Genomic DNA, 12,466 nt, shown 5'->3' with positions numbered 1-12,466 from the left:
TATTTGACTTCCCCATCTTCTTCTATTCTAGCCCACATGGCTTTGTTTAGTTCTAATTTTTAGAAATTATTTTTAAATAGATTTTTGTTTGTTTTTATTGATTTTTTTTTATTTTTTATTTTAATCATTTTTTTAAAAAAAAAACTTTTTAGATACATTAAGATTAGATATATTTAAAAAGTAAAAAAGTTTTACCAAAATATGAAAAAAAAATTCACAAAAAAAAAAAATTGAAAATTCAAACAAAAATGCACATAAATTTTTGTTCAAATCACTTGTTTTTAGTGTAATTTTTAATATTTAAGTCAATATTCTTACAACACTCATTAATATCACCACTATTACAAACCAAATAAAGATCCCAAAAGAAAAGAAAAGAAAAAAAAAAGAAAAGAAAAGAAATATTTAACATAACACTAATTAGGGATTGTGAGCCAATTAATAACCAAAATCGCAATGTATACATGCTTTTGTTTTTTTGTTTATTTTTATTTAGAAATGTGTCTACATTTTTATTTAAAAAAATAAACATCGAAGAGGAAGAAGAAAAGATGAATTGCTCTTCTCAATTTTGGGTTCATTTCCAAATATTAAAAAATAAATGGTCCGAGAGTCCCTCCTCAGTCATTGGAATGTGAACATGGTATACACGTTTGGACACTGGTAGCCCTATGCTATTTTCCTTCGAATACCTTACGTGAAAGTCTTTTCCTATTAAATATTCCACGTCATTGAGCTGAGGTAATGTATTTTTTTACTTATTACTTATTTATCAAAAGTGCAATTAAAATTTGATAAAAACCCAACCATTTAGCAGTTCAAGTCGAGCAGAAAATAATTTCTTAAATTATATGTTTATTACATAACAAATAACAAGTAACAAATTAAAATTTTATTATGTCAATTCAGTCATGTAACATAATTGTTACATAAAATAATTTATGTTTATATATAAATATAATTTAACAAGACTCTGGCCCCGTTTGGTAGAGTTATGAGAAAGTGATTATAACTTATACCTTAACAGCTTATAACTTATAACTGTGAACATAAATTGATTTTTGACTTATAAATTAAGTTTCTTCTCCCTCACTCAAATAATAAGTTGATTTTTTACTTATAAAAAGCTATAAGCTGTATTGTTAAGCTGAACCAAACACATCAAAATAGTTTAAATTAAGTTAAAATCTGAAATAAGCTGAAAATAATCTCTACCAAACAGGGCCTCTATACGCTTAACTAAATATAAAATAAATCACATAAAATACTCATAGCCATATATAACATAGTAAAACTTATGGGAAAAGATTATGTGATTGATTTTGTACTTAATTATGTGTCATAGATTTATGGAATACAATTACATTTTATTCTAATCTTGAAAGTATAATCTCTCGGAATGATTCTACATATTTTAACAACCTTACTAAATTTTTTATTAAAAATACAAGAGGCTCATTGTGATTAGTTGTCAAAAAATTAATGATATATAAACATTCCATGATGTTTGGATATATATATTTTTAGTAAGATTATTAGTAAAAAATTGAGTTGAGGTAGCATTGCTCCTTAAATAAGTAACCAAAAAAAGGATTAAAATTTTGGATTGAAGATGTACATTTGACCTTCTTAGGATTCGTTTGGAAATTAGATTTTAGAGTATTTTTTTTTTAATTTTTACAAAAAAAAAAGTATATAAAAATAGATAGAATGATTTCAGAACTTATAATGACTTTTTTTTTTTGGACTAAAATTCAATATTATCAAATATGGCGTTAGAAACTTTCATAGGTATTTATTTAACAGCTAACAACCAATTTGCTCCATTGACCTAAAATCCAAAGGATTATAAATGTTTGTTTTGGAAAATAAGTTAAAAGTTGATTTTTTGACTTTTTAATTTTTTTTTTAAGAAAAACATATAAAAAAATAAAAAAGTGATGTTGTAACAACCCTCACCACTGTTTATCGATAAACTACCGATTACCGCTAAACTGAGACTGATTATGAAAAGTAATTGAACTGGTTGAAATACTGAATTGACTGACTGAAATCTGAAACTGGTTAATTGACTATATCTGTTTAAATGCATTATCTATCTGTTTGACTGTTCGATTATTTGTTCATGTTTTATGTTTAAATTGCGAATTGAAGGCATTATCGGCGGCCGAATCTGAAACTGATTGATGATCTGTGTTCATTGGAATTTATATGATTTTATGGTGTATTTATCTAAAATGTGATTTGGTATGATTAAATTGGATAATAATGAGTTAAATTGCAATAGTTTGGCTTAATTACCAAAACACCACACTAGTGGCCCACTAGATGAACCATATTTGAGCCTTATTATATACTTAGGCAACATTTCATCAGCCACAATTGAACATCACAACCGACCAAGAGGAGAGTGAGAGGTTTGGAATGAATTCAAGTTGATTTTGTGCATTGGCTTGAAGAATTGGAATATAGGTTGCAAATTAAGCTTTCTCACCTTGTATTGGAGACCTAGGTAAGGGAATTCAACCTCTCATTGTTGTGTTTAAGCTTGTTCTTGCATGGTTTTGAGCAAAGTTGAAGTCTAGAGCCAATTTATGGCTCAAATTGTTGAATTGGAGCTTAAGTGTTGCATGCATGTATATATATTGACGTTTTGAGGTTGTAGTCCATAATTCCTCACATGCATGTCCATGTTTTGAGTGTAGACTATGATTTCATCTTGTCTTTGAAGATATTGACTCGTTAGAGCATGAAATTGAAGCTTTGAAATGGTTTAAATTCATGCATGTTATGTTTGAATTATGTTCATGAAAATTGGTTTCAAATTGAGTTGAATTGATCTTTCTTTTGGGCCTTGATTTTACAAATTGAGCTTTGAATCATGTTATTCTATATATTTACAAACGTTTTCTAGGAAAAGGGCCCAAAGGAATTGGTTTTAATGCATTTGAACTTGATTTTGAGCTTGAGATTCGAATCTGGAAATTCCAGATTTTGAACTCACGCTTGAGCGGTGTGACTGGCGCTCGAGCGTGGAAATCGTGCTCCCAGCATTTTGTTCTGTTTTTAAGCCAGCTCGAGCGGGACCTTGTGTCTTACGCTCGAGCGGATGTCGAGCGCCCAATCGAGCGTGGATTTCACCTATCTAGCACTTTTGACTGTTTTGAGGTACGCTCGAGCGGTTGAGTATGCGCTCGAGCGGAAACTTTTGTCTGCATGTCCGCTCGAGCGGATTAACCTACGCTCGAGTGGGACCCCTGTTTTCTGAAAATTCTGAAAATGCTTTTAAAGTGCATCTTTGCATCCTCATTTCATCCTAGGCATCCTTAGGCCTAGTTTAAGGCATCTTAATGAGGGTATAAATGTAGAACACACCGAGGCAAATTAGGGATTAAATTTTTATCTTTCCCAACTGTGTAGCTTAGTGTGTGTTCAATCTGTAACTGTATAGGGTTGGCGACTGGGGATGCGCTCTAGCTTTACTGTAGCCCAGAACTCTATGAGTAACAACTGTGTAAAGATATGTTCAAAATGATTATCTTCTGAACAATTGAACTGTATTACTTTTTGAACTGATACTGTTAATTGAATGAATGTACGTCCTATATTCTGAACTGTATTGTGGCATCCTTAGCAACTACTGTTTACTGTTACTGTTACAGAGATCTCTGTCGGTTTCCTTGTTGGAACCACTACTGTTTACTGATTGATGGCCATTATTTACTGTTCGGTCTTTTAAGACCTACTGTTTACTGTACTGTTATGCTAATGGATGTACCACATATGACTGAATGACTGATATACTGAATTAACGAACTATTTTCATTACTGCAAGGACATTCATTCTAAACCCTTTACGCATTATATTATTCACTGGGCTTTAGCTCACTGCTTATATATATATGTAGGTGTACAGGCACCAGACTGCTGCTAGAAGCGTCGGGGTTAAGCTCCAGTTTTGTCAAGCCAACCTATGTGCCTCACTGCGAGATTCCGAGCCTGTCAAGCTAAGGCTATGGGGTGTTTTAGTTTTCCCCATTCTGTTCTGTTTTGTAAACTGTAGACTGTTACCGTACTGTTTAATAGGGATTAGGTCTCAGAACTGAATGATTGTATATATGTACATATTGTTTTGTCACTAACTGCATATATGTATGAAAAAGTCTTTTGCATACAGACTGTCACAGCTCATTGGACATTGTTTATTTAATGTATTGGCTTCCGCCAGGCCCCTGTACTCTGTTTTACTGTATTACTGTTAAGCAGGCCTTCGGTAATCTCGGATTACTAGCCGATTACGGTGCTAAACCCATAGGGACGGGTTTGGGTCATGACAGATGTGATCTAAAAAAGTCAAAAAACTAAAAAAAAAAACTTTTAGCCGAGTTGCCAAAACAAGCCAAAATTGACTGAAGTATACCAAAAAAAAAAAAAAAAGAAGCAATTATTTTACTTATTTTTTTACACATCTTTTTATAAAACTTTAAAAATTAATTCAAATAACCAATTTATAAAATGAGAAATTATCGTTGATAATTTTTAAAAATTCGGGGAAGTTAAAAGTTAGTGGATCTGATTAAGGCCGAAACGTACATCATTGATGCCGTTAATTAGAATCTCTTAACTTTACTTGCTGGTCAAACTGTATACTTTATGTGTGTTGAATGTCAATCAGGTTGTACATCGTCGGAGCATAAAATGGGCAAAAAGACAGAATTTGGGCAGAGTTGACTTTTCCCGCACGTGCGTTGACTTTTTCCGGGAAAGTCAAATCGACGTTTTAAACCTGTTTGGAAGTGAGTAGAAGGATAAAAAGGCAAGAAAAAGGCTTTTCTAGGGTTCTGAAGTTGTTTTGACCTAAAGGGAGAGGCTAGGGTTTGGAAGGGAAGAAAAACAAAAAGCTTCAAGGATATCTCCCATGGTGGTGTCTTCCTCATCTTCTTCCTCCCTCCACTCCTCCATGAGTGGCTAGTCGTCTTTTCTAGGGTTTTGATGAAATCCTAGCCATGTAATGAAATTTTTCATGAGCTTTAATTGTAAATTGGTTTGAATGAATGTATGGATGTTTTAGAAGTTCATAAATAATTATTTCGTTCTTCTCTTCAAGCATTTTTACTCTCTGTGATTGTTTAATGCTTTCCATACATTAGTATTCTTTGTGTTTGTATTCAAAGTATGAGACGAGTCATGCTATGAGAGACGGGTCGTTTTGCTAATATAGTTTAGAGCAAACGACTCGTACTACTCGGGATGATTCGTGCCTATACATTGAATGTAACAACCCTCTGTGAAATATTGGGTTGTTCAAACCGAATTACGATTGGTGGTTGATGTTAAATCTCATTCATGTGGTTAGTGGTGAATTCTCTACCCTAGGATTTTTCCCTAATTTAGTAAACCCAATTTCATTTATTATTGATAATTTAATTCCTTAGTTTAATTTATTTGTTATTAAATTAGGTTATAAACAATCAATCTTTTTATCAAAATTAATTTAGGAATTTAACAATTAAATTAGTTTAATTTCACAATTGTCACTGTGGATCGATACCTGGACTTGCCATTATTCTGATAGAATTTGGTATAGTTTAGTATTTAATTTTGGTGTGTTCAACGACCCATCAGGATCTTTTTTATTAAAAAAAAAAAATCAAATCAATAATAAATTTTACAAATATTAATAATTAAATTTATATTTTTTTTATTAATCTGTAAATATTTTATAAACTTTCCATTAATATGTAGGTTTTCCTAAAAAATATTACACATTAATAATTTTTTTTGTAATTTTAATTATTAATAATTATAATATTATATCACTGTTTAAATTTTTTTTTTTTATCTCTACATAGACCATCTCCAACGATGAAGCAGAATCATCACTAAATTTGAATTTGGTGAAAAAATGTAACTTTTTTTTGTCTCTAACGGTTTTATCAAAATAATATCAAAATGAGAACAGCTCAAAAATTTCACCAAACTGAGAAGCTAGACAAATTTTACCAGAATATTGTGTGTTACGATGGAGGTGGATCCCACTAGACAACCGGTTGGATGTCCGGTCGGTTGTCCCACCAGTCATCCCACCAATCATCCCTTGCATACAAAAAATGCGAAGCTGCTGTGCAGTGCTTCAATGTTTGGTTGGCTTGCAAACTGAAGCACTGCAATAAATGAGAAGATCAAGAACAACATGAAGTGTTGTAAATATGTATATCTTATTTAATTTAATGAACAATCAAACAAAATTTGAGGAGCTCAAAAGAATCATCTTAGAGAAATCAGAGAAAATCTGATAAACAAATGAACCCATGATCATCACCAAATGTTGAATGTGAAAGAGAAAGCCATAAACCCACATGAAAGCAATATATGTTCATCATCAACCAGTGATCAATCGACAAAATGCAAAAGCCACTCTCTATGAACATTGGGTGTCTGTGTGCATGTGAGAGGGAGTAGAGAACAAAATCACAATAGCTGGATTGAAGCCATTACCATATGATTGGCACACAAACCACCAAACAAAAACCTAAAGAATTCACTTTCCTAACACACTCAACAAAAAATGAGATGCTTCTAGTTTTCTGTAGTGCCACACCCGAAAACACAACCAAAAAAAAAAAAAAAAGGCAAGCCGAGGCTAAGCCCTTAACAGTTACCAGTTTTGTTGAAATTGGAACACCCAAACTTTCACCACTTCCTATTTCTTTTACGCAACAAAGACAAAAGCAAAATTAAAAAAACCCATTGAAATTGGAAGCAACAAAAAGTGAAAAATATTTAATGGAGGAAAAAAAGAAATGGGAAACGAAATGGAGGGAATTTTTTTTTTTCAAACCCTTAATCGGTCTACTAGCCGGTTGTCTCACCAGACGTCCACATTATTTTGATGCAAGTTACAGTACAACCATTGGAACACCTTGTATCAAATTGAGGAAATTACTTTTTTTTTTTTTTTTTCTCAGATTTGATGAGAAAAATGATTCACCATTGAAGATACTCTTATAGATTGTTTATCTTTTTCAAAATAGAAGATGGATGGGGTGGTTGTGAACAACCTCTGGGGGTGTTTGGTGGGGCTTTTTTGAGTCAGCTTATGGTTTCTGGCTTTTAAAAAGTTATTTTGGACTGTTTGGTTAAACTTATTTTAAACAACTTCTGATTCTAGCAACTTATTTTAAGTCAAAAAAACTGATTCTGAGAAGCTGCTCATTCATTGCTTCTGATTATCAGCTTCTGCTGTGGACATGTTAATTCATGATTATACTCTTATATTTTTTTATTTTTTATTTTTTTAAAAATAAAAAAGACCTAAATGGACTATAGAATATTATTATTATTTTTTTATGAGAAATGTAGACAAATAGTGAATAATAAAAAATAAAAATTAATTGAAAAAGTTACTTCACAGCTTATTTAACAAATACTACTCAGCAACTTAAATCTATAATCCAACAGTTACACTAAATAGATTAACAACTTCTGATTAAAGTCATAATCTAAAATCTGTTAAGGTATAATCTATAATCTGTTTTAACAGCAGCACCAAATAGGACCTCTGTTTTGCGCTTATTAAGACTTATTTTGGGTCTATTTTAATAATTTAAATTATTTATTTTTTAAAATATATTAAATAAAATATATTTGTAAAAAATAAATTGAATAGACATCAATAATCCTTTTATCGATTAGTATTTGTGTTTAATTTTATATTTCAAATTACATTTTTTTATTTTTTTGTTATAAATACAAATATAATTTGATAAAATAATTAATCATCAATTTATTTTTTTAATATATTTTATTTAAATATATCTTAAAAAATAAATAGTTAAAATTATTAAGTCTCCGTTTGGAAAGTGGGCTGACTTTTTGAATTTTTTGGCTCTTTTAGTCTGGGCTTAAAAGTTTGGTTTTTGAAGAACTTTTTGACTTTTTGTCTTTTTTGAATTTTTTTTGTGAGAGAAGAATGTAATGATTATGGATTGGATGTAATGTTTTGTTTGTTATGACTAAAATAGCCTATTTTATTTTTTGTGACTAAAATAGTCAAAAAAGTCCAAATCATGTCTTCCCAAACGAAGTGCCTGTTTGGCAGAAATTATTTACAGTTTATTTCAGCTTTCAGCTTAATTTAAGCTATTTTGATGTGTTTGATTTAGTTTATAACTTATAGCTTATAATTTTGTGGAAGTCAGAAATCAGCTTATTCTTTGAGTGGGGCAGGAGATGCTTTAAGAATAAACTAAAAATCAGCTTAAGCTGAAAGTTATAAACTATAAATTATTTAGGCATAAGCTATAAGCACTTTTCCACAGCTCTACCAAACAAGAGGTCTAAAAAATGAGAGCCAATGACAGCGTGCTGCCGCACATCTGCCTCCTGAGCACTGTGGTCAATTGACGTTGATTTTATCTGTAATTGCGCAAGAGAACATAGAGATAGCACCGCCATCCCAAAATCCAAAACCGGCCCCTTGTATTTAATCCACCACTACTACCTCCACCATCACCACCCATATAAATTCTCAACCCATTCTCTCTTCCTCTCACACAATTAAAAAACCAAACTCACCACAAAACCCCCCAACTCTCTTTCTCTCTAACTCCTCTCATTTATTTATACATATCTCTCTTAATTGAAGTATAGTGTGTGCGCGCTTGTGAGTTTTCCGATTTTCCATTTCAACCAATGGACACTAAGATCGGAGCAGTCGACGCCTGCCACGTCACCTGCAACGATGTCGGCAGCCTCCCCCACAACGGCGTCGTTTCCACCATCCAAAACTCCTCCACCCTCATCGGCTCAGCCGACTCCACCATGGGCCGCCATCTCGCTCGCCGGCTCGTCCAGATCGGCGTCACCGACGTCTTCTCAGTCCCCGGCGACTTCAACCTCACTCTCCTCGACCACCTTATAGCCGAGCCGGGCCTCAACCTCATCGGCTGCTGCAACGAGCTCAACGCCGGCTACGCCGCCGACGGCTACGCTCGATCCCGCGGCGTCGGAGCTTGCGTCGTCACGTTCACGGTCGGCGGCCTCAGTGTTCTCAATGCCATCGCCGGGGCTTACAGTGAGAACCTTCCGGTGATCTGCATCGTTGGAGGTCCGAATTCGAATGATTATGGAACTAACAGAATTCTCCACCACACGATCGGATTACCTGATTTTAGTCAAGAGCTTCGATGCTTTCAAACTGTTACTTGCTATCAGGTGAGAACTAAGAACTCTGATCCTCTCTCTCTCTCTCTCTCTGGTTCATTTCAATTCAATGAGATATTACGATGGTGATTGAAGATTTGTAATCTATTTTTTAAAATTAATTTAGCCAATATGAATGTTTTAATAAAATATTCATTTTATTGTAGTGAACTTCACTAAAAACATCTACACTATGAAACATTTTAAAAAGAAAATTGTTTAGGAGCTTTAAAATAATGAGTTTTAATAGCTCTAACTCCAATTGATTTGATATTTTATTTTATTTTATTTTTTTTTAAGTTTTAGCACTGCCGGAACTGGTTTAGTGATTTTTTTTAGTGGTATGTAGCACCACTGTTTTAGAAAACAACATCCTACTAAAAATATCACCACTAATAGTACTTTTTTTTTTTTTTAATTTTTAGCACTGCCGGAACTGGTTTAGTGATTTTTTTTAGTGGTATGTAGCACCACTGTTTTAAAAAACATCCTATTAAAAATATCACCACTAATAGCACTAATGCATTAAAAAAGTAAAAAAAAAAAAAATACAATTCCAAGATCAAAACATCACATCATTAATGGCGGGACTCACTGCCACCTAATTAGTGGGAGCATGCTTCCAAGCATTTTTCTTTAAAAAATATTGCTTGAAAAAATTTAAAAAATAAAAAATAAAAATCCTAGGTTTGACTATTTGAATAAAATAAATATATGTATTTTTTAATTTTGTTAATTTAAATTTAAAAATTTTTAATTTATTTTTAATTTAAATGTTAAGTAAAATAAAATAAAAAAGTTATTAAACTAAACAAAAAGAGGATTTTAGATATTTTACGTGCAATTATATTAATTTTAATAATTAAAATACAAAATTTTCATCGATTTTAGTTAAAATTTAGGATTTGTTTTGTTTATAAGATCCGCTGTAGATTTATTTATTTAAGTTTTACCCAAACATCTATTTTCAGATTTGGTTGATTAAAAATAATAAAAAATACATTAGAAATGGAATGTCATTCTGTTGATGAAGTGAAATCCTTGTGTGAATTGTGGGTTTTGATGGGATTGTGTTGTTTTTAATGATATTAGGCTGTTGTGAACTACTTGGAGGATGCACATGAACTGATCGATACTGCAATTTCAACCGCATTGAAAGAAAGCAAGCCTGTTTACATCAGCATAAGCTGTAACTTGCCTGCAATTCCACATCCCACTTTTAGCCGCGAACCAGTCCCATTCTTTCTCTCCCCAAGGTAAATCTTTGAATTTCATGATCTGGGTATGTAGAATTCTTGGTTCAATTTGAATTGATTGTGATTTTTGTGGGTGTACAGATTGAGTAATCAGATGGGTTTGGAAGCTGCAGTGGAAGCAACAGCAGAGCTCCTAAACAAGGCAGTGAAGCCGGTAATGGTGGGTGGGCCGAAACTTCGAGTGGCTAAAGCTTGTGAAGCATTTGTTGAATTAGCTGATGCTTGTGGCTATGCTCTCGCAGTGATGCCATCGGCGAAAGGGCTTGTGCCCGAACACCATCCTCGTTTCATTGGGACTTATTGGGGCGCGGTGAGCACTGCCTTTTGCGCTGAAATCGTGGAATCCGCGGATGCTTATTTGTTTGCAGGACCCATTTTCAATGACTACAGCTCTGTTGGGTACTCTTTGCTTCTGAAGAAAGAGAAGGCGATCATCATGCATCCTGATCGCGTGGTGATTGCGAATGGCCCTACATTTGGGTGTGTTCTGATGAAGGATTTCTTGAGAGCTCTTGCGAAGCGGCTTAAGTGCAACAAGACTGCTTATGAGAATTACCATAGGATCCATGTTCCTGAGGGGCATCCTCTGAAATGTGAGCCTAAAGAGGCCTTAAGGGTCAATGTTCTGTTCCAGCATATTCAGAAGGTGGTGTCAAGTGAAACAGCAGTGATTGCTGAGACAGGGGACTCTTGGTTTAATTGCCAGAAGCTGAAATTGCCTGAGGGATGTGGGTAAGTAGTGGAGAGAATGTTGTGTTTTTGAGCTATAACAGGTCACGGAACTGGACACAAAACACTCGAAAAAAGAGTTTGATTTTTGGTTTTGCTCACATTTTATGATTTTTAACAAATATTGTGAAATTGGGTTTTTCAGGTACGAGTTCCAGATGCAATATGGTTCAATTGGTTGGTCAGTAGGTGCAACACTTGGATATGCTCAGGCTGCACAGAACAAACGAGTGATTGCTTGCATTGGTGATGGTAGCTTCCAGGTATACACACAAATGCATGATTCTATTTTGTACAGTTGAGAGTGCATACATGGATTTTGGGTGAGTTTTAACACTTTTTTGGCAAATGCTTTGGCAGGTGACTGCACAAGATGTGTCGACAATGCTGCGATGCGGACAGAAGAGCATCATCTTCCTGATAAACAATGGTGGATACACCATAGAAGTTGAAATCCATGATGGGCCTTACAATGTGATCAAGAACTGGAACTACACTGGCTTGGTTGAAGCAATCCATAATGGCGAAGGCAAGTGCTGGACAACTAAGGTGAGTCAGAAAATCTCAATGCGTTTGCTTTAATGCATCGAAATGGGACAATGATTAATAGTTGTGACAAGCTTTTGTTGAATTTCATTGTTTCAGGTGCGATGTGAAGAAGAGCTCACTGAAGCAATTGAGACAGCCACGGGTGCAAAGAAAGATTGCTTGTGCTTCATAGAAGTGATAGTCCACAAGGATGACACTAGCAAAGAGCTGCTTGAATGGGGATCAAGAGTCTCCGCTGCCAACAGCCGCCCGCCAAACCCTCAGTAATAAGATATTTTAGGAATAGGATACAGTTGTTTGATAAAAGGATGAGACTGCTATCCTTTCACATTTACATTTCATTATGTGAAAATTTTGTGTCTACTAGATTTGTTAAATTATTCTCCACTGCTGCTGTGAAGAGGGATTGAATCAGTCGCTGGCTAAAGTGGACCAGCATATTTGTGCTTCCTTAAGGGAATACTATGTTGTTTGTTTTGAGCCACTGGATTTGTATATTTTGCTGAGTATTGCTGATTTTGTGTGTATTTTCTTTTGGTTTTCAATATCTATCGAAAATGATTGATCTATCGAATTTGAATTTATCTGAATTGTTCGAATTACATAAGCCAGATGTTTGGTTGGACAACTGACTAGACGATCGGCATCTTGTTAATCACAGTTAGCCTGTGTTTGGCAAGTGGGTTTGCAGGTTTTTTTGACTATTTTAGTCACAAAAAATAAAATAG

At 33.7% G+C, this 12,466-nt stretch overlaps 1 protein-coding gene across 1 annotated transcript; it reads left to right on the top strand.

Moving 5' to 3' along the window:
* Positions 1-8,328: 8,328 nt before the first annotated feature.
* LOC114261387 (pyruvate decarboxylase 1) lies at positions 8,329-12,222 on the top strand. Its single transcript, XM_082919032.1, has 6 exons — positions 8,329-9,216; positions 10,297-10,460; positions 10,542-11,192; positions 11,335-11,452; positions 11,550-11,738; positions 11,835-12,222. The coding sequence occupies exons 1-6, from the start codon at positions 8,695-8,697 to the stop codon at positions 12,003-12,005; spliced, it is 1,815 nt and encodes a 604-aa protein (XP_082775158.1). The 5' UTR covers positions 8,329-8,694; the 3' UTR covers positions 12,006-12,222.
* Positions 12,223-12,466: the final 244 nt, after the last annotated feature.

The sequence above is a fragment of the Camellia sinensis genome, chromosome 3 (assembly GCF_055761805.1).
Source record: "Camellia sinensis isolate YWXY chromosome 3, ASM5576180v1, whole genome shotgun sequence".
Taxonomy (NCBI): Eukaryota; Viridiplantae; Streptophyta; class Magnoliopsida; order Ericales; family Theaceae; genus Camellia; species Camellia sinensis.
This window is presented reverse-complemented; position numbering and strand designations above follow the sequence as displayed.

What these genes read in the sequence shown, in the direction of transcription:
- LOC114261387 (XM_082919032.1), top strand. Translation starts at nt 8,695, where the DNA reads ATGGACACTAAGATCGGAGCAGTCGACGCCTGCCACGTCACCTGCAAC. An exon ending in CCATTCTTTCTCTCCCCAAG is followed by an intron (nt 10,461 to 10,541) that starts GTAAATCTTTGA and finishes GTGGGTGTACAG; the next exon opens with ATTGAGTAATCAGATGGGTT. An exon ending in GCAAGTGCTGGACAACTAAG is followed by an intron (nt 11,739 to 11,834) that starts GTGAGTCAGAAA and finishes TCATTGTTTCAG; the next exon opens with GTGCGATGTGAAGAAGAGCT.